At 41.4% G+C, this 27,037-nt stretch overlaps 3 protein-coding genes across 6 annotated transcripts; 2 read left to right on the top strand and 1 right to left on the bottom strand.

Moving 5' to 3' along the window:
• The first annotated feature begins 565 nt into the window (after positions 1-565).
• LOC103434449 (uncharacterized membrane protein At1g16860-like) lies at positions 566-27,037 on the top strand. 3 transcript variants are annotated; one of them, XM_070821591.1, is made up of 4 exons: positions 566-1,760; positions 24,426-24,563; positions 25,855-26,066; positions 26,221-27,037. In XM_070821591.1, exons 1-4 carry the CDS (start codon positions 1,011-1,013, stop codon positions 26,411-26,413), a joined length of 1,293 nt encoding a protein of 430 aa, XP_070677692.1. In that variant the 5' UTR covers positions 566-1,010; the 3' UTR covers positions 26,414-27,037. The 3 variants fall into 3 exon arrangements, with proteins under 3 accessions (XP_070677692.1, XP_008371028.2, XP_017188072.2); XM_008372806.4 differs by lacking the exons at positions 24,426-24,563; positions 25,855-26,066; positions 26,221-27,037 and adding exons at positions 2,364-2,501; positions 3,016-3,227; positions 3,382-4,093; XM_017332583.3 differs by lacking the exons at positions 24,426-24,563; positions 25,855-26,066; positions 26,221-27,037 and adding exons at positions 3,016-3,227; positions 3,382-4,093.
• On the bottom strand, positions 4,160-6,340 carry LOC103408758 (tropinone reductase-like 3). Of its 2 annotated transcripts, none has more exons than XM_008347584.4 (6): positions 6,129-6,340; positions 5,461-5,577; positions 5,046-5,180; positions 4,729-4,857; positions 4,534-4,635; positions 4,160-4,412 (listed from the first exon to the last, which is right to left on the bottom strand). In XM_008347584.4, the coding sequence occupies exons 1-6, from the start codon at positions 6,264-6,266 to the stop codon at positions 4,263-4,265; spliced, it is 771 nt and encodes a 256-aa protein (XP_008345806.2). In that variant the 5' UTR covers positions 6,267-6,340; the 3' UTR covers positions 4,160-4,262. The 2 variants fall into 2 exon arrangements, with proteins under 2 accessions (XP_008345806.2, XP_028959190.1); XM_029103357.2 differs by having other exon boundaries at positions 5,461-5,626; positions 6,129-6,325.
• Positions 9,686-11,179, top strand: LOC103434452 (protein PHLOEM PROTEIN 2-LIKE A1). The gene is made up of 3 exons (XM_008372808.4): positions 9,686-10,143; positions 10,503-10,621; positions 10,707-11,179. The coding sequence occupies exons 1-3, from the start codon at positions 9,910-9,912 to the stop codon at positions 11,020-11,022; spliced, it is 669 nt and encodes a 222-aa protein (XP_008371030.4). The 5' UTR covers positions 9,686-9,909; the 3' UTR covers positions 11,023-11,179.

Genomic DNA, 27,037 nt, shown 5'->3' with positions numbered 1-27,037 from the left:
GCAGACTAATGTGAATGAATTCAGTGTTGACTATCTTCTGGTATAGCATATGGGACCTCACACCAATTTATTATTTTTGGTGGAAACTTGACCAACAAGTTTGATTGCAAGAAAAAAACTGCCACAAAAGTCTACTAATGCGCTTGCTTGGTAAGGTTGCCCTAGGAAACTAACTTCGTTTCTATAAGTTTATAATGACCGTCGCTAATATTAACTTGGACTTTTCCCAGTTTAGTATATTACGGTTGATAAAATATTATGTAAAATTGTCTTAATCTGATTAGAATTATTTTTACACTAAATAGTATCAAGTGGAGTCGGTGAGATAAACATATAAGAAATAGATGTCCTATGAATAATATAGACGGAGCTCTACACAATTTTCCTTTTTCTTTGCGGCGGAGGGAAATAATTATCTTCGGATTCTTTCCTTCCAATTCATTGAATTTAGAGATCTGGACCGTTGAAATTTGATCCAATAGTTACAAATAGAGATTCATTTTAAAATTTATAATAATTTTAGATGTTTGATCAAATTTTAATAACCGGAATCTCCAAACTTGATGGATTAAGAGTAAGGGAGAGGATTCCTTTCCGCGACGGAGTGGATGAGGCTTCAACATGGAAACCGGAATCCATCAAGTGGACAGCAAAGCTTGAGGGGCAAAATGGTAAAATCAGAGGCTACTTGGTGAGTGAGTATGTGGGGTGGGGCGCATCACATCTACCATGAGCCATCATCAAAACAGGGAAAAGAAAACCCCAATCGGGTAAACTCGCTGTACCGCCATCTGAAGACAGCGGACACACACGTCATTATCACAAAACGTCAGGCCCATTTCCGTCATTTGATTCACCTTCTTCCTCGAACTCCCACCATCACCATTCACACCCTCACTGCCACTCTCTCTCTCCTCACCAGTCCTCCATCACTCTCTCTCTCTTCTCGCAATTGCAACTCTAACTTCTGCAGCTGCTGCTAATACTTCCTCTCTGTAAAAAGCCCAAAAATGGGTAGCCGAATCCCATCTCACCAGCTCAGCAGCGGGCTGGTAGTGTCGGGCCGACCCGAGCAGCTAAAAGAGCGCCAACCGACAATGGCATCACGCGCCGTCCCATACACTGGTGGTGATGTGAAGAAATCTGGAGAGCTAGGCAAAATGTTCGACATACAAATTGCCGATCATCCTCTTTCTGCCCCATCCAGCGGACCTCCTCCTCCTTCCAAGCTCTCAGGCTCACGCCCTTCCTCCTCCTCCCAACATAACAGCGGATCCGTCCGATCGGGGCCCAATTCCGGTCAGATTTCTAAGAAATCCTCCGGCCCCTTGACTCCACAGCTCCAGGTAACTGGCCTTATCACCTCCGGCCCATTGGGCTCGGGTCCACTAAGCTCCGGGCCCAGGAGGTCGTCCGGCCAGCTGGAACAGACGGGGTCGATGAGCAAAAGCAAAGTGGTTTATGGGTCGGCGGTTACCACCTTAACCGACGAGGTCAAGGTGGGGTTTCGTGTGTCGAAGGTTGCGGTGTGGGTGTTCATGGTGGTGGCGGCGATGGGGTTGCTAGTGGGTGGGTTTCTGATGGTGGCCGTCAAGAAATGGGTGATTCTGGTGGCGGTGGCGCTCTTTCTGTTGCCAGTGTTGGTGGTTATTGTCTGGAATTTCGCGTGGCGAAGAAGAGGGCTGCTAGGGTTTGTGAGGAGGTACCCAGATGCTGAGCTCAGAGGTGCCATTGACGGACAGTACGTCAAGGTTACAGGGGTAATTTCACTCTCTCCATCTCTCTCAGTTTTTCCTTTATTTTTCCATATTTATTTAGTTGCTTGCTCGCTCTTAATATAATTGGGTTGCTCACTTGCTCTTGCTATTTAAATTTGATAATTTCCCAATTTGTTATTTTTCAAGATTTGATTAGGGATATTTTCTGATGCTACATGTTAAGCCCTTTGTTTTATCTAGCGTTTAATGTTTTGTTTCGAAGACTTTGTGGGTCAATTGTTTGATTTCGACAAATACTAAGAGGTTGGATTATCACTGTCAATTCCAATGTTTCTGGTTGTGTATTGATGTAAACGGGCATTTGGTACCACGTAGGAATTTGATTCATGACTAGTGGAGAAGTTGAAAGTAAAACAATATTTGCAGACGCCGGTTAAGTCAGTTAGCCATGGCAGTGTGTCTGGCTCTTTGCACCCGAGTTTGAATCTCCCTCCACGTAGATTAAAATGTCGCCTTATCAAAAAAGTAAAACAATCTTGGATTTCACCGTAGTAATAAATCTTTTTATTCTACTATGATGGTTTGGTTTTATTCTTCTATGCTTGTTTTTCATAGGTAGTAATATGTTGATATCTCTGCATGTAGGTTGTTACCTGTGGCAGTATTCCTTTGGAATCATCCTACCAAAGGGTACCTAGGTGTGTATATGTTTCCACCGAGTTGTGTGAATCTAAAGGATGCTGTGTGCGCAAGTCCGAGAATAAAAAATCTAGACATTCAGAGGTTAGTTGTCAGACTATTTGTGCTTATGTGCTATGAACTGCGTTCATTGTCAAAGTTTGACTGACGATGATTTAGAATAAAGATTTGTATATACTGCACTCGTTGATCTGACACGGCCCTGAGAAGTGAAACCCATTATATACATACATATATGTAGATATGTGTTCATAGTTATACACTATGTAAACTTAACATTTTAGGCATGCAGTACCAGATAAAATTAGCTCATGCGATTCATGACATGAATATAGCCAGATGTGAGTATACCTGAAAGATTTATGTATGCATTTGTTATCCTCCACTATTGGGCAAACAATTTGAAAATCTTGCTTGGATTTTTGTTGGGGCAATAATACAGTATAATTAACCTGAGTTCCATAAATGGTGCCATCTGTGCGTTGTCTTTTGCAATTGTTTGCACGACCAAAAGACTGCATATGCAGTTCTCTGTTTGCTTTAAAGACTTCAGTCAGTCTGGAATATTAACATTTTTATGGGTTTTTTTTAAAAACAGAAATATGTATCTGACTTCTACATATCAGACTTCCAATCGGGTTTAAGAGCATTAGTGAAAGCTGGCCATGGAGCCAAGGTTGCCCCATTCGTAAAACCAGCTACTGTGGTGAACATGACAAAGGAAAACAAAGAGTTATCTCCAAGTTTTTTGCGCTGGCTTGGTGAGCGCAACCTGTCTACCGATGACCGTGTAATGCGCCTCAAAGAAGGGTATGCCGCTTTTTTGTTTCTAGTCATAATTTTTGCATGGTAAGAGATTTTTACATTTAACCTGTAACTAGAAACTCGCATATGATTATACAAATTGTGAGGTTCTGTCATTCACAAGTTATAGGCTTTTAAGAATATGTTTCCTCCTCGCCAGGTATATTAAAGAGGGCAGCACTGTAAGTGTGATGGGGGTTGTCAGACGCCACGATAATGTGGTCATGATTGTTCCTCCAACGGAGCCTGTGTCAACAGGCTTTCAATGGTTTCGCTGCCTTCTCCCGACCTATGTTGAAGGTCTCATTCTGACGTGCGATGATAATCAGAATGCTGATGTGGTTCCTGTGTAGATATATTCAGTTTCATGATAGTTGTTTTTAGAAGTGGGATTTGCATGTAAAAATATGAAAGGCTAAAACCAAAGGAAAAAGCACATACGACAACCGGCTCTGTTCTTTCCTTTCGTGGTTAAGTGTATGTAAGCCTAAAGATGCAGTTCAGAAAGACTGAGGATAGCTTACTCTGGATTAATATGCTGTGGAGGTGGTAATGTAATAGGGCAAAAAGGCCCGACGACCACCCTTTGAAGAAGTTTGTAGATGATGGATGTAACGTCGGAAATCAGGATGCTCTGATTTCGTGTACATAAGTCATAGCTTCATAGAGTGCCCAAAGGGGTGCCTTTCGTCTGATGCTCGATTGCAGTACACAAAGTAGTTACTAGGGTTTTCTGTGGTTTCCTTTTTTTTTTTTTTTGGTTATAAACCGTCTGGCCTCACGTGTATTTGTATTTCATCTTGTAATGTGTATTGTTTGTGACAAGAAGGAAATGTTAATATTCTATTAAGCATGGGATTATGTAGCGTTAATGTTTCGTGTCCAAGATTGTAAATGCAAAAATTACTCTCCTTGTGAGATATATGTGATGGCGAAAATTAACATTGAAAATCGATAGGAGTGAATTTTATTGATATTTGCTGAAAAAAAAAACTTGTTCTTGTAATGATTCGAGCAAAAACATGTTGATAAAGAAGGGAACTAGAGTCTAGAGGGCATCCCTCCGGCCACTACTATAGTTTCTCCGGTTATGTAAGAAGCATCATCGGATGCCAAAAAGGCAGCGGCAGCAGCCATGTCTCCAGTGGTACCGAGCCTGTTGAGTAACGTCTTCTCCTCGAGGGCCTTCCTCTGCAACAAAATACCATTCGAGTTCAGTCAACCACAAAGGTCAATGGCCATTGCCCAAGATCCCTTGGAAGGGAACTATATATCCCAACGTTGGCCTTTATATATGCACATATATACTTACCACGGTATCAGTTTCTGTAATGTATGAAGCAAAGTTTGTAGGAACAAAACCCGGAGCAACACAATTTACACGAGTATCTGGCGCCATGTCACCGGCAAGGGCCTAAAGTAGGACCAGCAAAGAATAAGCTGAAGAAAATGTGTGGCTTCCAGAGCTTAAGAAACAAACGGCGTAAAACAGGAACCACCTACATACCTTGGTTAACCCAAGAAGGGCTGTTTTAGTGACCCCATACATAGCCATGGCAGCTCCTGGTGGATTGTAGCCAGCAATTGAGGAAATGATAACAACGGAAGAACCCTTCGTCAAGTGCGGAGATGCATCCTGCAAATATAATCTAGTATTATAACCTAGCATACTACACCAAAAATTTATGCACATCGAAAATGGGAGTGGAGGACAAAATAAGTCGTATAAAAGTTCTCGGCAACTGTTTATTGCAGCTCGAGCAGAAAATTTCCATGGGAAAGGAGCTCTTGGCTGCTCGATAATGTCTTCCTATGGTCTTTTACCTTGAGAAGTAGTATAGTAGCTTTGACATTGATTTCCCATAGCTTGTCAAGCACAGATTCTTGGGTTTGCAATATGGGGTCAACTGATGGATTGGCAGCAGCATTTGATACAACCACATCTATTTTTCCGTATTTCTGCAAACAAATCAGTAAAATTCAAACGTTCAACGGAATGACATGAAGAATCATTGCAACGGAGAAGAGACCATCCCCTTTGGAAGGTGAGTTAAATCAGAGGTTGTAACCAAGTAGAATTCACCATAACACTGTAGCCTACTACATCTGCGAGCTTTTGAACTCGTATGTAAAACTAAAATAAAACCTATACATCCCACATTTTTCATAGTTTTCTGTTTATATCTCGTGTCTTGCTTCAACAGTGAATGTAAAATCATGGACTCACGAATGTTCTTACCTGCACAGTCTTGTTGATGAGATTCTTCCTTTGTTGCTCATTCGAAACGTGGCAAACTACTCCCAACGCCTCAATTCCTTCAGCTTTAAGTTTCTCAACTGCTTCATCAACGTTTTTCTGGAACAATTTGACCAAGCACGATGAAAATTCAACCATTCAAAACAGCCTAAAACACAAAAACATGTACCATTTAGCTTGATTGAAGTTCATGATATGCAGTATTCATTAACTTTCCTCTCTTCATCATTCCAGGGGATTACACGGGGAAAAATCTGGTCTGTTTGCAACTGCTATTGGAAAGGCTAAAAGCGCATTCTGCCAACTAAAAGCTTTTGATCATAGAAGCACTTTTGGAGAGCATTTCAGGAGGTACTTCCATGTGCTTTCCACAAAAGCACTTGAATATTCAATTAAAATAATAAACATTTCTAACATAAGTACTTATAAGAAGAAGTGCTTTCTCGAGAATCTATCCCAAAAAAAGCCTGATTTCATTTTCAACAATCAACCACACACAACGAAATTCAGGGGCTCAATTTTCGATCCCAATATCCGCGGAAACCAGAAAGAAATCAAATTTAACTAAAATTGAAGAAAAACCCAGATGAATTTCATGTAAAAAAATCAAAGATTCAGGAGGAAAGGATTGATGAGTGTCGGAGACTGACCTGCTTGCGGGAGGAGATGACGACGGAGGCGCCTTCCAACCCCAGGCGCTCGGCGATGCCGAAGCCGATGCCCTGAGTGGAAGCCGTCACAATCGCTACCTTGCCTTGGAACCTCCTCCCAATCTTCGATTTCTCCATTTTTCTTGGGTTTCTCCGTGACTTGGTTTTCTTAGCTGAGCAAAAGCGCGGGCAGAGACAATAGGGGTGTGATATCCACACACCCCATTTTACTTCTCACACACCTTTTTAATTTTCGGCCATCGGATCGGATGAATTGAAGAAGATCAACGGACAGAAATTATCAAGGGGTGTGTAAGAAGTAAAATGGGGTGTGTGGATAGCACACCCCAAAAATTGCTTCGCTCTTCTTTTTTTTTTTTTTTTTTTTTTTTTTGGTAAAATACAAAAAACTACCTTAACTATTGGTGTTACAATACTTTCATACCTCATCTTTTAAAATTAAAATTAACAACGTTATACCTCATCTTACGAATTTGTGCAAATGTCAGACATCCGTCAGTTTTTCTGTTAAATGCTGACGTGGCCAGAAATAAGACCCATTTTTATTAAAAAATTAATTAAATATTTAAAATTTAAAAAAAAAAAAAAAAAAAAAACCAAAAAAAACCCATCAACCCAAATCCCTTCTCTGAGTTCTTCCCCACCCAACCCTCTTTCCTCTCTCTCTCTCTCTCTTTCTCTCTCTCTCTATTGCCTCTCTCTCTTCTTTCTCCCTGCAACCTGCATCCCTAAAATCCCAAAACCCATAATCCATTCCCACCCGAGTCATCACCACCAGCGAGATCTCAATCCCCTTTTCTACCCCCACTCTCTCCTCCCTCCCTCCTCCACATATATATACCCATCGGCCGCAAATTCCATAAACCTCAAAACCCAAAAAGAACCGAACAAGCACTTCTCGCAAAAGCACTTTCACTGCATGTTAAACCACTTCCCCATCTCTTTCCCCACAACCCAGATCCCTTTCTCTGAGTTCTCCCCCACCCAACCCTCTCTCTCATCTCTCTCTCTCCCTCTCTTTCTCTCTCTCTCTCGCCTCTCTCTCTTCTCTCTCCCTGCAACCTGCATCCCTAAAATCCCAAAATCCAGAATCCATTCCCACCCGAGTCATCACCGTCGGCGAGCTCTCAATCCTCTAAGCCGACGATCGCCAATTAACCCTAGACCCTTCCCCGCCACTCCCGCTGGCATCGGAGCTCTCATTTTGGCACCACAGGTGCTTCTGGTTCCCCCACTACAAATACTATGGCAAGTTGAAATTGTGCAGAGGCTTCGCCCTCTCAGAATCCATCGCCATGGACATCACCTCCACTCTCTCCTCCTCATCCGACCATCTGTATACACCATTTATCGGAAACTCAGACCAAAGAGAGCCACTCTCAGATCACAACTCTCTCTCTCTTTATCGCGCCTCCTCTGATTTTCTCGGAAAATCTCAAATTTTTTGGGAAAAAGGGAGAGTTTTTCTATTGGGATTGTTGTTGTTGTTTTGTTTTTCTCTTGCAAATCGTTGAAGGGGCAGACTTCAGGGGCGAGGAGGAAAAGGGAATGTTGTTGTGGAGGTTGTGGCTAGAGTTAGGGTTAGGGGGCGATTGGGGGTTGTGGCTGTCATCACTGAAGTCAACAATAGAGGTAGGGTTGTCGTCGGTGGGATCGGATAGGAAGGTTGGGGGGGGGGGGAAGGATTTCTGGCTTTTGGGATTTTAGGGATGCAGGTTGTAGGGAGAGAGATGTGAGAGAGGAGAGAGAGAGGGGGTTGGGTGGGGGATAACTCAGAGAAGGGATCTGGGTTTTGGGGGAGGAGGGACACGGGTTGATGTGTTGTTTTTGGTTTTTTGTTTTTTTTTTTAAATTTTTAATATTTAATTAATTTTTTAATAAAAAATGGGTCATGTTTTTTATCACGTCAGCATTTAACAGAAAAAGTAACAGAAAAACTGACAGAGGTCTGACATTGGCACAAATTCGTAAGATAAGGTATGACATTGTCAATTTTAAAAGATGATGTATGAAAGTGTCGTGACCCCAATAGTTGAGGTAATTTTTTGTACTTTACCCTTTTTTTTTTAACTGACAATTATTGCCTCCTGACATCGAGGAAAACGGTTAGGAGTATGATCTTCTTTCCTTTTTTTCCTCTCTTTCTCTCCTCTTCTATTTCAACAGTCACTGTTAAATCACGTTAACATCTTATATTAATTTTTAAAGCAAAAGAAAGACAAAATAAGAAAATGTGAAAGGATGGAAAAAAGAGAGGAGAAAATTCTAGTCCAAACGGTTAAGAAGCTAATTACATACTACGCGTCTCGTTTGGCAACTTGTATAAAGAATCGGATAATATTAATAATTCGAAGTTAGTTGTTTGGTATGTTTATATACTAAATAATCACCGAATAATTAATTCGGCCCTACCAGTTTTATACGGCACACACCCACTTATTTATCCTCTTCACAACTTCGGTGTTATTAGTCGGGTTCTTTGTTTTTATGCAACAATCTCTCGCTCGCTGCACGTTGTCCGTGAAGTCCCCCCCATGGACTGGATCCAATTGAAGGACTGACAATTGCAGCAATGGAAAAATTGAAGGGGTCATTCCAGAGATTCCACTACCACCCTTCTCCTTCATCTCCTCCTCCACCCTTTGAAGTTGGAATTGAAAGTTATGGCAATGATTGAGATTTCCACCAGCCTTCTCTCTTCTTCATCTTCTGTCTCAATTTGATTTATTGGAATGGAAAAGAATAGGCATTTTTCTTAATTTTGGAACAAAAATAGGATAAACCGGCTATGCCATGCACAAAATCAAATTTACTAAAATACCCACATATAAATACTAAAAATCATCAGTTCATTACATCACTTTTCTCATTTGGGAGAAAGGGATGTGGAGAGAGCTATGAATTTTTGGGTTGAGCTCAGATCTCTGGTCTCAAATTTCAAAGAGAGTGAAGTCCAAAGAGAGGTGAGAAGAGTGAGCTAGATTTTGGGTTAACCTTATACTTCTGATTTCGAACAAAGGATGCGAGAGAGGTGAGAGGAGTGAGCTGGGTTTTGTATCCATATTTTTTGTTTTGGCTGGAAAGTTCTATTTTTTCTGGTGACTGAAGCTTCGACAAGCATAGTAAGGTAGGGTGCTTAGTTCCAAGTTTCGATATCAATTATTTATGGAATAAATGGGTTGTTTGTAAGATGAATTAATACATAGAATTTAAATTAGGGTTTGTGTTTCATGTTGGGGCCTATGGGTTGTGGAATAAACCTTACAAAATTGGGTATGTTGTGGACTTACAGTAAGCACTTACAAATTCAAATATTGCTTTATAAGCTGGGAATAATATATCGGATATGATGCATTATCTAAGAATGAATGCTATTCTTCTATATGATGGAATATACACGATATAGAAGAATAGGCTTTTTCGAAAGTGCTTTCCCATATGGTCGAAATTCCAAAGTAAAATAAAAGGAATTTATACTTGATATCTACATTTTATAGAATAAAAGGTTCGCAACGCAAGGCATCTTTCTTCTGTATTATCTGAGAATGAATGCAATTCTTCTGCATAATGAAATATATATGATCAACAAACAAAAGCTTTAGCATATGGAATAAAAGGCTTTTTTGAAAGTGCTTTTCAATCTAGTGCTTTCCCATATGATCGAAATTCCAAAGTAAAATAAAAGGAATTCATGCTTGATACCTACATTTTAAAGAATAAAAGGTTCGCAACGTAAGGCATCTTTCTTGTCCTCATCCACATGTTGCGGGGACTTGTGGAAATGAATGGCTTAGCCCTGTCTTCCTGTATATATAGTGAAAACATGATTGAAGAACTGCACGAAGAGATGGCTGCGCAAGGGGCTCCCCCAGCAGAAAAGCCACATCAGTATCAAGAGATTATGGACAACTTAATCAAACCTAAAGACAGGCCCGCACCTGATAAACTCCTTTCGGAGCACCAATATACAGATTATTTCGACGCAGAGAAAAAGGTGAAATCCATGCATTTAACTTTCTGACCATTTTAAAAAGAATTTCCCGCTCTTTGTTTTTCAGTTTTTGTGTGAAATTATCAAACATGCTTCAGAAATGTGAAATTGTCCTAATTCTTACTGATGTTTAGCACACTCATTTTCTCCGTCTGGACACACATGTTTGTTTATTGCATTTGAATATTTGCATAAACAAAAGGAGAATCAATTAAAGGGCATAAATAAACAGGGTGTGCAACAGAAGAAAACGAGTGTGCGGAAATCATTGCGTTTTAAATATATTAAAAGATGAACTCTTACTACAGCTTGAAATATATCAACAATCATGTTTATCCTATTATTTTCTTGACTATTATTAGAAAAGTTATTGGGTTGATGAGGATGGCAAGAACTGTTTTATGTTGTATGCAAGAGATCTCACAATCATTTGGAGTGGAGACCGTCGTTACTGGCGCTGGTACCCTTTGAAAGTAACCAGGTACCGAAAACTTGAATCCGTATATCACAATTGATATTGGTTACTGCTATGTAGTAATCGGTCCTAACTTAGGGTTTAATTGCAGAGATGCCTCCGTTGACGTTGCTGAACTGTTAGATGTATGCTGGCTAGATGTGAATGGGGCTTTTGACACCAAATACCTGACACCCGATACTGTGTATGAAGTTTCATTTGTGATCAGGCTCAAGGACCCAAATTACGGATGGGAAGATAATGTCAACTTCAGCCTCACTCTCCCTGGGAACGACAAGAAAGCCTGTACACAGGATCTGAGGAAATTACCAAGAGGAAGTTGGAGTATTATCCGAGTTGGTGAATTTAAACCGCCTACGCCATCTGGCCGCATGGATTTTACGCTCCGTCAAACTGTTCCGAAATAGAAGAAAGGGCTTGTTATCCTGGGTGTCGACATTAGTCCTAAACTCTAAGTTGCGGAGTTTCTGGTTTTTATTTTATTAAAAGCAGAAATAAGACAAGTGCGTATGTAAGAAATGATGGGAACAGAATAATAATGAAAGGATGATACACTTTCAACTACTGCCCAAATTCACATTTTTCTTTCTGCTTCTGTAAAGAGAGAGTAGTGACTCCACATACGACCAATTTCTTGACGATAAAGATCGATCCATGATCGTTGTCGACGATTATTTCTGAATTACAGCAATTCACACCTATTCCACTTGCCTAAAGCAACATAGGAAAGCAATATTCATATCAGCACCATTGGCCAACAACAACAACAACAACAAAGCCTTTTCCCACTAAGTGGGGTCGGCTATATGAATCCTAGAACGCCATTGCGCTTGGTTTTGTGTCATGTCCTCCGTTAGATCCAAGTACTCAAGTCTTTTCTTAGGGTCTCTTCCAAAGTTTTCCTAGGTCTTCCTCTACCCCTTCGGCCCTGAACCTCTGTCCCGTAGTCACATTTTCGAACCGGAACGTCAGTAGGCCTTCTTTGCACATGTCCAAACCACCGGAACCGATTTTCTCTCATATTTCCTTCAATTTTGGCTACTCCTACTTTACCTCGGATATCCTCATTCCCAATCTTATCCTTTATCGTGTGCCCATACATCCCACGAAGCATCCTCATCTCCGCTACACCCATTTTGTGTACGTGTTGATGCTTCACCGCCCAACATTCTGTGCCATACAACATCGCTGGCCTTATTGCCGTCCTATAAAATTTTCCCTTGAGCTTCAGTGGCCTACGACGGTCACACAACACGCCGGATGCACTCTTACACTTCATCCATCCAGCTTGTATTCTATGGTTGAGATCTCCATCTAATTATCCGTTCTCTTGCAAGATAGATCCTAGGTAGCGAAAACGGTCACTTTTTGTGATCTTCGCTAGATTGCTCCAGTCATTAGTGTGGATAAGTATATAAATGGATAGAGATAGGAAAGCAAACACAAGATGTACGTGGTTTACCCAGATTGGCTACGTCCACGGAATAGAGGAGTTCTCATTAATTGTGAAGGGTTTACACAAGTACATAGGTTCAAGCTCTCCTTTAGTGAGTACAAGTGAATGATTTAGTACAAATGACATTAGGAAATATTGTGGGAGAATGATCTCGTAACCACGAAACTTCTAAGTACCGGAGTGTGGTATCGTCTTGACTTGCCTTATCTGTCTCATAGGTAGATGTGGCATCTTCTCTGGAAGTACTCTTCCTCCATCCAGGGGTGGTATCTGTAACTGGTGGAGATGCACAAGGTAATGTATCAATCTCACTTGAAGCTTACTTGTAGTTTCAGGCTTGGTCAAGCGCGATACAAACCATGTAGTAGGAGTCCCCCAAGTCGCCGAGCTAGGGGATCTGCTGAAAGAGGTGACAGACAAGGTAAGCAATCAGAGCTCCGGCTGATTGTTCACATTCTCCCTATCTTGCAGGCAGCATGAAGGATAAAGAGAAGAAAAATGAGAAGAGATGATATGGGATACTTTTGCTTTTGAAGAAGTAACTTTCCACAGGCTTATTCTTGAACCGGGCTGGAGGGTTTTCTGGTTTCCTCCAGAGTATAAGGCCGACTGAAGAATTTGAGGGTCAAAACAAGTCCATCAAATCTAGAGTACGTTCGACCCTGCTGATATGGGATACTTTTTCTTTTGACAGAGTAGTGGATGTATCGGCACGTGTGCTGTTACGCTTGTCTCCACATGCTTCCTTGTATCCTTCTCACTTGCCCTATCTGTTCCTCAGGCAGATGCGGTATCTTCCCTGGAAGCATAAGATGTTGAAGATGAGTACTCGAGAGCAATGCCAGGTAAGTAATCAGGTAAGGGGTTCCAGGCAGTCAGTTCCTGGCTGGAAGCTTGATTCCAAGTGCTGACTGATTGCTCTCTTTCTCATTGTCTTGCAGGTAAGAACAAGGCCAAAGGAAAAGACAGGGAAAAAACATGATATGAGATACTCTTGCTTTTAACCCTGATGATATGAGATATTCTTGCTCTAGTATAGCTTGTTTACAGAGGTATTATCGGGGGGAAAGAAAGCTGAATATTTCGAAAGGCTTCGTTGGGAGTGCCCTCTCAGATAAGAGAAAGGGTTGAGCATTTTTGCAGGTCTGCCTGTCCGTTAGGGATGGAGGTCGACATATATATGAGTTTCCCTAACATCAAGTAATAATGCTATTCATTTACCCTGCTTGGTCATAACACGGTAGTGGGAGCTGCCAGCTTCACATGTTTTAACTCTGTCAGAGCACTTTGAAAAAGTGGTATGTGGTATCTGGAAAGATGATGTTGCGTGTGAAGATTACAGACAAACTTTATCCAAGGAGATCCAGCTCTTGAAGTTGGGAAAGTGGTGCCTCTTCGGTTTTCGAACAAGCAATCCTGTCGGGGATCTGGCTCTCGAGATTCGGAGAACGATGCCTCTTCGATTTTTGAGAAAGCAATCCTGCTGGGGGTCTGGCTCTCGAGATTCGGAGAGCGGTGTCTCTTCGATTTTTGAGAAAGTAATCATGTTGGGAGTCTGGCTCTCGAGATTCGGAGGGCGGTGCCTCTTCGATTTTGGAACAAGCAATCTTGTTGGGAGTGTTTTCTCAAATGTGAGTAAAGGTTGGGCATGTTTGCTAGTCTACCTTGCCACGAAGCACAGAGGTTGACACACAGGGACTTTCCAATTATCCAGCAGTGGTACTGTTCCTTTACCTTCTCTTCGATTTTTGAGAAAGTAATCATGTTGGGAGTCTGGCTCTCGAGATTCGGAGGGCTGTGCCTCTTCGATTTTGGAGCAAGCAATCTTGTTGGGAGTGTTTTCTCGAATGTGAGTAAAGGTTGGGCATGTTTGCTAGTCTACCTTGCCACGAAGCACAAAGGTTGACACACAGGGACTTTCCAATTATCCAGCAGTGGTACTGTTCCTTTACCCTCTCTTCGATTTTTGAGAAAGTAATCATGTTGGGAGTCTGGCTCTCGAGATTCGGAGGGCGGTGCCTCTTCGATTTTGGAGCAAGCAATCCTTTTGGGAGTGTTTTCTGGAATGTGAGTAAAGGTTGGCATGTTTGCTAGTCTACCTTGCCACGAAGCACAGAGGTTGACACACCGGGACTTTCCAATTATCCAGCAGTGGTACTGTTCCTTTACCCTTGTGGGTAATAATATGGTAGCTAGACCTTTAAAATTTATGTGTCTAAACTTTGTTAGTGTTGTTTCTTTGCAATTCTTTTACCCTTCTTGGTCAGAGCGATGTAGCGGGAGCTGCAAGCTTCACGTGTCTCAACTTTGTCAGAGAACTTTGGCAAAGTTATCTGTGGTACCCATGAGTTACTGTTGCGTATGGTGAACAGTATGATTCATGTGCTTTCTACTTCGCCAGAAATCTTCGACAGAATGCCCATAATTTCCGCAAAGCTGAGTGTGCGTGTGACAGGTGCTGACAAGGCTGGAAAAGTAGGTGCCTCTTCGATTTCTGAGATCGGCCTTCGTGGTCTCTTAGCAACCCAGCTTTTGAGAAAGCAAGCCTCTTCGATTTCTGAGATCAGCCTTCGTGGTTTTTTAGCAGCCCAGCTTTTGAGAAAGCAAACGCCTCTTCGATTTCTGAGATCGACCCTCGTGGTCTCTGAGCAGCCCAACTTTTGAGAAAGCAAACGCCTCTTCGATTTCTGAGCAGGCGCCTCTTCGATTTCTGAAGCTTCGTCGAGTGTAGATTTTTATAGGGGCTGACATTAAGTTCCAAAGCACACTTGAATATCCACCAGTAGAAGCTCCATTCTTGCACTTCTAAGATCTTGATTTGTCCGACCTCTTCTCTCTTCAACAACTTTGAAAATGTCTGGCCCCTCCGACCGTCGTTTTGACTTGAACCTTGTTGAAGAGGCAGCCCCGCCTTCTCCAGACAACATATGGCGCCCATCCTTCGTCTCCCCTACTAGTCCTCTTACCGTTGGGGATTCCGTGATGAAGAATGATATGACCGCTGCGGTAGTGGCCAGGAACATCCTCACTCCGAAAGATAACAGACTACTTTCCAAACGGTCTGATGAGTTGGTTGTTAAGGATTCTCTGGCTCTCAGTGTTCAGTATGCAGGTTCTGTGTCTAATATGGCCCAACACCTATTTGCTCGAACCCGCCAAGTTGAATCATTGGCGGCCGAAGTGATGAGTCTTAAACAGGAGATTAGAGGGCTCAAGCATGAGAATAAACAGTTGCACCGGCTCGCACATGACTATGCTACAAACATGAAGATGAAGCTTGACCAGATGAAGGAATCTGATGGTCAGGTTTTACTTGATCATCAGAGATTTGTGGGTTTTTTCCAAAGGCATTTATTGCCTTCGTCTTCTTGGCTGTACCGCGTAATGAAGCTCCAAATGATCAACCTCTGATGCCTCCTCCTTCTAGGGTTTTGTCCAGTACTGAGGCTCCGAATGATCCCCCTCCGGTGCCTTCTCTTTCTGGGGCTCTACCGACTGCTAAGACTTCTCCTAAGCAACCTTTGTGAAGGCTCCCTCTTATTTGCTTATTTTGACTCAAGTATATGTACATATTTGTAACTTATCGGGGATATCAATAAATAAACTTTCCTTCATTTCAACGTATTGTGTTAAATACACCAAAGCCTTCTTCGCTAAGTTCTTTGAATTTTCTTTTGTTGAAGCTTGTATGTTGAAGATTTGTGAGTGGAGCATGTAGGTTGAGGTAGTGTTCCCTTAATTTCCCGAGTGAGGAAAACTTCTCGGTTGGAGACTTGGAAAATCCAAGTCACTGAGTGGGATCGGCTATATGAATCTTAGAACGCCATTGTGTTATGTCCTGTGTCATGTCCTCTGTTAGATCCAAGTACTCTAAGTCTTTTCTTAGGGTCTCTTCCAAAGTTTTCCTAGGTCTTCCTCTACCCCTTCGACCCTGAACCTCTGTCCTATAGTCGCATCTTTTAATCGGAGCGTCAGTAGGCCTTCTTTGCACATGTCCAAACCACCGTAACCGATTTTCTCTCATCTTTCCTTCAATTTCGGCTACTCCTACTTTACCCCGGATATCCTCATTCCTAATCTTATCCTTTCTCGTGTGCCCACACATCCAACGAAGCATCCTCATCTCCGCTACACCCATTTTGTGTACGTGTTGATGCTTCACCGCCCAACATTCTGTGCCATACAGCATCGGCGACCTTATTGCCGTCCTATAAAATTTTCCCTTAAGCTTCAGTGGCATACAGCGGTCACACAACACACCGGATGCACTCTTCCACTTCATCCATCCAGCTTGTATTCTATGGTTGAGATCTCCATCTAATTCTCCGTTCTTTTGCAAGATAGATCCTAGGTAACGAAAACAGTCGCTCTTTGGTATTTCTTGATCTCCGATCCTCACCCCTAACTCGTTTTGGCCTCCATTTGCATTGAACTTGCACTCCATATATTCTGTCTTTGATCGGCTTAGGCGAAGACCTTTAGATTCCAACACTTCTCTCCAAAGGTTAAGCTTTGCATTTACCCCTTCCTGAGTTTCATCTATCAACACTATATCGTCTGCGAAAAGCATACACCAAGGAATATCATCTTGAATATGTCCTGTTAACTCATCCATTACCAACGCAAAAAGGTAAGGACTTAAGGATGAGCCTTGATGTAATCCTACAGTTATGGGAAAGCTTTCGGTTTGTCCTTCATGAGTTCTTACGGCAGTCTTTGCTTCTTCATACATATCCTGTATAGCTTGGATATATGCTACTCGTACTCCTTTCTTCTCTAAAATCCTCCAAAGAATGTCTCTTGGGACCCTATCATACGCTTTTTCCAAATCTATAAAGACCATGTGTAAATCCTTTTTCCCATCTCTATATCTTTCCATCAATCTTCGTAAGAGATAGATTGCCTCCATGGTTGAGCGCCCTGGCATGAACCCGAATTGGTTGTCCGAAACCCGTGTCTCTTGCCTCAATCTATGCTCAATGACTCTCTCCCAAAGCTTCATTGTATGACTCATTAGCTTAATACCCCTATAGTTCATGCAATTTTGTACATCGCCCTTATTCTTGTAGATAGGCACCAAAGTGCTCATTCGCCACTCATTTGGCATCTTCTTCGTTTTCAAAATCCTATTGAAAAGGTTAGTGAGCCATGTTATACCTGTCTCTCCCAAAACTTTCCACACTTCGATTGGTATATCGTCTGAGCCTACTGCTTTTCTATGCTTCATCTTCTTCAAAGCTACAACCACTTCTTCCTTCTGGATTCTACGATAAAAAGAGTAGTTTCTACACTCTTCTGAGTTACTCAACTCCCCTAAAGAAGCACTCCTTTCATGTCCTTCATTGAAAAGATTATGAAAATAACCTTTCCATCTGTCTTTAACCGCGTTCTCTGTAGCAAGAACATTTCCATCCTCATCCTTGATGCACCTCACTTGGTTTAGGTCCCTTGTCTTCTTTTCCCTTGCTCTAGCTAGTTTATAGATATCAAACTCTCATTCTTTGGTATCTAGTCGCTTATACATATCGTCATAAGCCGCTAACTTAGCTTCTCTCACAGCTTTCTTCGCCTCTTGCTTCGCTTTTCTATACCTTTCACCATTTTCATCGGTCCTATCCTTGTATAAGGCTTTACAACATTCCTTCTTAGCCTTCACCTTTGTTTGTACCTCCTCATTCCACCACCAAGATTCCTTTTGGTGTGGGGCAAAGCCCTTGGACTCTCCTAATACCTCTTTTGCTACTTTTTGGATACAACTAGCCATGGAATCCCACATTTGGTTAGCTTCCCCCTCTCTATCCCACACACACTGGGTGATTACTTTCTCTTTGAAAATGGCTTGTTTTTCTTCTTTTAGATTCCACCATCTAGTCCTTGGGCACTTCCAAGTCTTGTTCTTTTTTCTCACTCTTTTGATATGTACATCCATCACTAACAAGCGATGTTGATTAGCCACACTCTCTCCTGGTATAACTTTGCAATCCTTACAAGTTATACGATCCCCTTTCCTCATTAGAAGAAAATCTATTTGTGTTTTTGACGACCCACTCTTGTAGGTGATCACATGTTCTTCTCTCTTCTTAAAGAAGGTGTTGGCTAAAAAGAGATCATATGCCATTGCAAAATCCAAGATAGCTTCCCCATCCTCGTTTCTCTCCCCAAAACCATGGCCACCATGAAAACCTCCATAGTTGCCTGTCTCCCTGCCCACGTGTCCATTTAAATCTCCTCCTATAAATAACTTCTCCGTCTGAGCAATTCCTTGCACCAAGTCTCCAAGGTCTTCCCAAAATTTCTCCTTCGAACTCGTATCCAACCCTACTTGAGGTGCGTACGCACTAATCACATTGATAAGTTCGTGTCCTATTACAATCTTGATTGCCATGATTCTATCTCCTACCCTCTTGACATCTACAACATCTTGTGTCAAGGTCTTGTCCACGATGATGCCAACACCATTTCTCGTTCTATTTGTGCCCAAATACCATAGTTTAAACCCTGAGTTTTCTAGATCCTTTGCCTTACGACCAACCCACTTAGTTTCTTGTAGGCACATAATATTTATCCTTCTCCTCACCATAACTTCTACTACTTCCATAGATTTTCCCGTCAAGGTTCCTATATTCCACGTTCCTAAACGCATTTTGCTCTCTTGAACTCTACCCTTCTGTCCTAGCTTCTTCACCCTTCCCCGTCTAATAGGATCAAAGTACTTCTTTTGTGTGTCCCGTGTAAAGTTGATAGGAGCATATGCTCCCAAACAACTTTGAGTGGAGTCGTTCGAAAAGAAGTTTCTATAGCCCCCTTGCTCATTTAACACTGCATCCGGGTGCCGATGGAGATACAGCGACCCTTGCTCACTTATCACTGTGCTCGGGCCACACAGCGCACCACTTACGGGTGACGCCCTAGCTTTAGATCAGCACCATTGGCCAAAAAAAAAAAATTGAACTGTCAGGCGCATCAAATGTCTCTTGTGTAATCTTCGGGCTTGTACCGCAATGAGAAATCGATTCCTTGGCTCTTCAATTTCTCTGTTGCAGGTGCAACCCTCTCTAAGAGCTGCATTTTACAAAAATTAAATTCTAGAATTATTTCTTCTAAACTGGATCACTCAGGCACACCACTTGCAGATCTTACTTCCTACAGGTCCATTGTTGGTGTACCTTACCTGGACTCGTCCTGATCTTGCTTTTGCAGTGAATCAAGTGTGTCAACATATGCAAACTCCCCGAACTATTCATTTGCAAGCTGTTAAGCGTATCCTCAGATATCTTAAAGGCACTATTGACTTCGGACTGAGGTTCACAAAGGGTGCTTAACATCTCACTGCTTGGTCTGATGCCGATTGGGCTGGTTGCCCTGTTGACCGACGATGTACAAGTGGCTATTGTGTGTTTTTGGGACCAAATTTAGTAGCTTGGAGTGCTAAGAAACAGAACACCGTGGCTCGGTCCTCCATTGAGGCTGAGTACAGGTCACTTGCAAACACTGCTGCAGAAATTTCGTGGGTTTGCAAGATACTTTCTGATCTTTCATTTCCCCTTCTTCGTACACCTGTTATATTCTGTGATAACAAGAGTGCTATTGCACTAGCTTTCAATCCGGTCTTTCATGCTCGCACAAAGCATGTTGAGATCGACTATCACTTTATCCGCGAGAAAGTTCTTTTGGGTCAGATTGATGTTCAACATGTTAATACATTGTCACAGATTGCTGATATTTTTACTAAGTCTCTCCCTGCCGATCGGTTTCTCTCCCTGACTGACAAGATTTCAGTTCGATCCTCTACCTTCAGCTTGAGGGGGTGTGTTAGGAGTACTGTAGGTTCACATAGTTACCAAAGGTGTACAGCACCAGATTAGTTCTTGTCTGTATGGGTTAGTTAGGGGAATGCTAAAATAGTTAGCTTTGGTATTTATGTATATATACTTCATGTACAGAGATATTGAAATAATGAAAATCATTTTCACAATTCTCTTTCTCTCTCTACATTCTCTCTCTCTCTAATCTTTCTCTTTCTCTAAGATTCAGTTTTCTTATTCACTAAGATCTTACTTTCCACACAATCTACCGCGTCTTTTACAGGAAACTATAGCACTACTAAAAGCTCTGTTACGGACTTACAGTAAACATCTGCTCTACTCACCTCCCACCCACCCCCCGACCTAGGGGTGGGTTCAAATAACCGAAAACCAAAAAAACCGAAAACCAAACCGAACCGAGGTCGAAAAAAACCGAACCGAAAAAAAACCGAACCGAAACTGCCAAACCGAACTGAACCGAACCTGGCTGGTTTGGTTTCGATTTTTAAGGTTCGGAAACCGAACCAAACCGAACCGAACCGAACAGATATATATATTTAATTTTTTTTTCAATATTATAAATAATTTAGTGATACAATCATAACAAGACATAACCAGGTACCAAGTTGGTTTGCTTGAAACTCTTCAAGCCCCTGCGCATGGGTTCGAATCCTCATGCCTCCAGGGTTTCAAAAAAGTTTTTTAGTTTTTTTGAGCAATCAACAAACCTTTTAAGTTTTAACCCTAGCCGCACCTTTTATTTTTTTCATTCCTCTCTTCTCTCTCTCATTCCCTGCCTCCAGTCCAGTGTAACCTAGCCCAGTAACCTTCTCGCGCAGCCGAGCCTCATCTCTCTCACTCTCTCTGTCTCTCTGTGAAGAGCTTCATCGAAGCCAAGCGCAAGGAACGCGAGGCTCGCGAGAAGGACGAGTAGTACTGGTGCGAGGTGAAGGGCAGCAAATCCCCCGTGGCCAAGAAGCGCGAGGAAAGATTTGGGGGTCACCGACTCCCTGGGATGGCTGCAACGAGAATGCTTCATCAGCAAATCCCCCGCGGCCAAGAAGCGCGAGGAAGAAGCCGAGAAGCTGGCGGAGGCTGCCACGCGGAAGTCCGAGGCCCGCCGATTGGCGGATCTGGAGGAGAAGGATCTCGAAAAGGAGGAGCATGCGGCGTTGGAGAAGAATTCGGATGAGGTGAAGAAGAAGCAGAGCCGTACGGTTGAGGAAACATTACCAAGTGGTGAGAAGCTCACAGATGCCATCAACCGCAACAATGTAAAAAAGCAACGATCTTTAATGCACTCTTCACTGCGCTGTGAGCGTATATATACCCCTCATATCTCCTACGTTAACTGCCATCAGAAGAAGAACACAGCTCTCCCTATCCTCTCTCTTCTCTCTCTCGCTCTTCTTCCGCATAAGATCTCTCTCGCTCTCTCCGCCGTCGACCTCCCGCCTCACATTGACTGAGGTAATATTCATCTGCTCTGCTCATTTGGTATTTCGTCGAGCTTCGTGGTTTTGCTCAATTGGGTTGTTTTCGATTTTTTTTGTTTATGGATATTTTTCGATATTGTTTTTGCATGATTCGATTTGGGTTCTGTGTGTTGCGGTGTTTGATTCAGAAAGGTTGCTCATTTACTTGTGATGCTGTTTGGGTGTGCTGGAATGTGTAGATCTTTGTAGTTTCTCACTGCTTGCTGTAGATCTGATTGGAATCGGTTTTTAATTGCGAATTTGGATCTTATGATTTGAGGTTTGCATTCTGTGGGTTGTAGAAATGGGATTGTTTAGCTGAATTTTGAAGAAATCATCTTTCATTTGCTTTAAAAACTGTGGATCTGCAAAAATTGTAATGAGTTTTTCGTCGATTAAACTTATAGATCTTGCGTTTACCTATCTCACACTTAGCTACAATTCTCTGTTTTAGTTTCATGAATCAGTATTATACTTTAAAATCGAAAAGGTTTTGACTTTTGGGCCTATTGTTCGATATGGTTGTCGGTAGGAGACGCACTGATGGCTAGGCCCTTGTTTCCGTGGTTAATCTTTGCGTTCATTTATGTTTTTCCTTCACCATGGATCACCAATTTGTCTCCTAGATTTGGATATCATACTGCACTCTGAATGGGATATATGACACCTGTGAGTACATCGAATACATTGTTACAATGAATGTCATAATAGTGTACTTTTAGTCTTTTACTATCATGAATGTTTGGCACGGACGGGAACTACTTTAGTTTCCCACACATTTAGTAAAAATTTGGTAGTATGTTAGCTACGCTAAATGCTTATCCCAGCATATAATTTGATTTAGCGATTGACATCAAATTTATATTGGAATGCTCCATTGACACCTTTCCGTGTTTGAAATTTATAGATCCAAGATGTGGAAGGGGTAGAACTATGTGGAACCCTGAAAAATGTTGTGGCCATAGCAGCAGGTTTTGTGGATGGGTTGGAGATGGGAAATAACACAAAGGTAAGCTCAAAAATTTTGGTAAAAGTTGAACCCACATCTCATCTGCTTTTTCTATGTCATTGTGACTGCTTATTTTCTTGGGAGCAGCCTCTCCATAAAATGGGGGTAAGGCTAGCCGACATTCACCTCTCCCAGACCCTGCGTAAAGCGGGAGCCTTATGCACTGGGTACGACCTTTTTATTGTGACTGCTTATTTTGAATGACCAGGCTGCAATTATGAGAATCGGTCTAAGAGAGATGAAGGCATTTTCCAAGATGTTATTTTCATCAATCGGTATTGTTTTCTTCGCTAGTAACTATGTACTATAGTTGCTGGAAATTTCAATTATGCCAAGTATGTGTGCCAAAAATATAATCTGAAATTTCAATTATGCCAAGTATGTGTGCCAATTATGTCATGTTCTTATTTTTATTTTTATTTGTATGTAGAAATGGCAAGGGGAAGCTCAAAGAAAGGTGCTATGTTGCCTCCTAGGCCGCCTATGCGTTGAGCTTGAGCTTGAAGACTTGGAAGATTTTATTTGTGCAAGACATGAAGTGATGAAACCTTGAAGGTTTATTTGACTTGTGTGATGTTTAAATTTGGACTTTTTGAAGACTTAAACTTTGATGTTTAATTTGGACTTTTTGAAGACTTAAACTTGATTGATGATTGATTCTATTTATAGTTGGACTTTAAGTTTTATGAGACTTTTAGTTTTATGAGACTTTATACGTAGAGATGGAAACATGTCATATTTTCTATTCCTATATTATGTTGTGCTTGTTTTGCATTTTTTGGAGGAAAAAAAAAAAAAAAAACCGAAAAAAAACCGAAACCGAACCGAAAAAAAAACCGAACCGAAAAAAACCGAAAAAAATTTGGGCCGAACCGAAATTTTGGTTTGGTTTCGGTTTTGGCAAAAAACCGAACCGATAAGAACCGAACCCAGCCCTACCCTGACCTACCCTAGCACAAAAATTTGAGGAAAACTATGGAAAGGGAAAGGAAAGCTTGCCACTTCATGAGTAGAAACATACATCAAGTTAGGGAAACTGAATTGACCTTTGACTCTTCGTTAATGGTTATATAACTAGTGAACAAGATTAGTGGTAGTAACAGAAAGGCAATGAAAAGTTAAGATCTTGCATTCTATAACCGTAGTTCGATCTTAACACGTAAGGTTTTGTAATTAGATTCTGGATAAAGCAGAAGGCTAACCTTGCCATGCAGCACACAGTTGGATACCAAGATGGATCTATCAAATACAGAAAAATTTCCACCATCCATGCACGTAACCTTTCCTCCAGCCTCTTCAACTATCTGCTCAAAATTGCAATACCAAATTCTATGAATACTTGAAATCACACTTCTGGATGCCACGATTCTGCAGAGAGAAAAGTGAACTATACTTCTCATGCATCAGTTTAAGCATCTTGTCACAAGAGATTGTCCGAAGCAACAATTCCAAACACTTGCCATAAAAACGTAAAGGATATGTCTAATGACAGAAAGTCTATTATTTGTATAGTCTTCCTGCGTAAATTGTTCATACTGGAACCAAACAGTCAATTGATACATTATTTTGTTATGTGCTCGATTTCTGATGTATACTTTGAGTTATCACAACTCTTCCCAGGTATTCAACTAGAAAAAATAAAAAGAACTAACCCATGTATAAGAAAGTATCAATGATTATTTAGGCTCTCAAAACAAAGTAAAAACAAAATAGAAAAGAAAAACCTGAACAATATGTCATATAATGCAAATAAAAAATCAGACCAAATTGCTTTAGGGAAAAAAAAACTAAAATTGAGAGATATAAAACAAAAATCTCTGCCGATGTATTATGTTTCCACAAGCCCAAAACAAGAAGGTATTCAATTGAGTGTTCTAACAATAGACTTCCAAATATTGCTATTCCACAAACACCAAACAAATTTATGAGAAGACAAAACATTACCAAAACACCAGCTGCCGTATCCCATGGCTTTAGTCGATATTCCCCGTGGGCTTCTACAATCTGAAGAGCTACATGGCACATGTCTACCGCAGCTGTAATATGTTGATATCTCTGCATGTAGGTTGTTACCTGTGGCAGTATTCCGTTGGAATCATCCTACCAAAGGGTACCTAGGTGTGTATATGTTTCCACCGAGTTGTGTGAATCTAAAGGATGCTGTGTGCGCAAGTCGGAGAATAAAAAATCTAGACATTCAGAGGTTAGTTGTCAGACTATTTGTGCTTAGGTGCTCTGAACTGCGTTCATTGTCAAAGTTTGACTGATGATGATTTAGAATAAAGATTTGTATATACTGCACTCGTTGATCTGACAGGGCCCTGAGAAGTGAAACCCATTATATACATACATATATGTAGATATGTGTTCATAAACTATGTAAACTTAACATTTTAGGCATGCAGTACCAGATAAAATTAGCTCATGCGATTCATGACATGAGTATAGCCAGATATGAGTAGACCTGAAAGATTTATGTATGCATTTGTTATCCTCCACTGGTGGGCAAACAATTTGAAACTCTTGCTTGGATTTTTGTTGGGGCAATAATACAGTACAATTAACCTGAGTTCCATAAATGGTGCCATCTGCGCGTTGTCTTTTGCAATTGTTTGCACAAATAAAAGACTGCATATGCAGTTCTCTGTTTACTTTAAAGACTTCAGTCAGGCTGGAATATTAAGGGCCTGTTTGGTATCTAACTTGAGAACGAAACTCAAAATTTTAATTTTTTCTAAAAACACATGTTTTGATTTAAAAATTTTAAATTCAAATCTTTGTTTGGTATGCATTTTCTCAAAACTAATCCAAACAGAAAAAGTCAAACGCCCAGCCCAAGCAATTACCCGACCACCGCATCCCTCCCATCCCCAGCGGCGAAAGACCAATTTCCTGACCACCACATCCCTCACTTCCCTAGCGGCGACTCCTTTGGCTATGTACCAACTCCTTACTCCAAACTCGCGCTGACAGAGGCTAATCATGTTGGCGTCTCAAACCTAAGATCCAACAACCATAGGGAAGATGTGGTGGCTATGGTGGATGCAAGTGAGAAGAGATAAGATTGAAGAGGCAACAAAGAAGATAGTATTGAAGAGGCGGGAAAGATCGATTTGTCTTGGCTGGAGGGAGAAGGATAGAGGTGGTGGCTATGGTGGATATAAGCCGGAAGGGATTGGAAAGACAACAGGGAAAAGAGGATTGAAGAGGGAAGAGGTAAGGGAGTACATCGAATGGGAGAGAGGAGACAGAGGGAGAGAGAGACGGGAGTGATAATCCATAAAATAAAAAGTTTAAAAACACACTTTTTGTGTTTTCATCCAATAGCCCTTGTTTTCAGATATTTTTGAGTTATGGTTTTGAGAATTGTATTCAAATCCGCTACCAAACAAAGATTTTAAATTTGTGACTCAAAACTTGTTTTTGAGTTAAAAACATTGGATCCAAATCAAATACCAAACAGGCCCTAACATTTTTATGTTTTTTTTTAACAGAAATATGTATCTGACTTCTACATATCAGACTTCCAATCGGGTTTAAGAGCATTAGTGAAAGCTGGCTATGGAGCCAAGGTTGCCCCATTCGTAAAACCAGCTACTGTAGTGGACGTGACAAAGGAAAACAGAGAGTTATCTCCAAGTTTTTTGCGCTGGCTTGGTGAGCGCAACCTGTCTACCGATGACCGTGTAATGCGCCTCAAAGAAGGGTATGCTGCTTTTTTGTTTCTAGTCATAATTTTTGCATGGTCAGAGATTTTTACATTTAACCTGTAACTAGAAACTCGCGTATGATTATACAAATTGTGAGGTTCTGTCGTTCACAAGTTAGAGGCTTTTAAGAATATGTTTCCTCCTCATCAGGTATATTAAAGAGGGCAGCACTGTAAGTGTGATTGGGGTTGTCAGACGCCACGATAATGTGGTCATGATTGTTCCTCCAACGGAGCCTGTGTCAACAGGCTTTCAATGGTTTCGCTGCCTTCTCCCGACCTATGTTGAAGGTCTCATTCTGACGTGCGATGATAATCAGAATGCTGATGTCGTTCCTGTGTAGATATATTCAGTTTCATGATAGTTGTTTTTAGAAGTGGGATTTGCATGTAAAAATATGAAAGGCCGAAACCGTAGGAAAAAGCACATACGACAACCGGCTCTGTTCTTTCCTTTCGTGGTTAAGTGTATGTAAGCCTAAAGATGCAGTTCAGAAAGACTGAAGATATATAGCTTACTCTGGATTAATATGCTGTGAAGGTGGTAATGTAATAGGGCAAAAAGGCCCGACGACCACCCTTTGAAGAAGTTTGTAGATGATGTAACGTTGGAAATCAGGAAGCTCTGATTTCGTGTACATAAGTCATAGCTTCATAGAGTGCCCAAAGGGGTTCCGGCCGGCTGCCTTTCGTCTGATGCTCGATTGCAGTACACAAAGTAGTTACTAGGGTTTCTGTGGTTTCCTTTTTTTTTGTTATAAACCGTCCGGCCTCACGTGTATTTGTATTTCATCTTGTAATGTGTATTGTTTGTGACAAGAAGGAAATGTTAATATTCTACTAAGCATGGGATTATGTAGCGTTAATGTTTCGTGTCCAAGATTGTAAATGCAAAAATTACTCTCCTTGTGAGATTTATGTGTATTATTATATCTCCCGGTATCAGATTGGAAAGAATGACGGTACAT

This window comes from Malus domestica, chromosome 05 (assembly GCF_042453785.1).
Source record: "Malus domestica chromosome 05, GDT2T_hap1".
NCBI classification, from domain to species: domain Eukaryota; kingdom Viridiplantae; phylum Streptophyta; class Magnoliopsida; order Rosales; family Rosaceae; genus Malus; species Malus domestica.
Note: the sequence above shows the minus strand (reverse complement) of the source record. Positions and strands in the feature narration are given on the sequence as shown.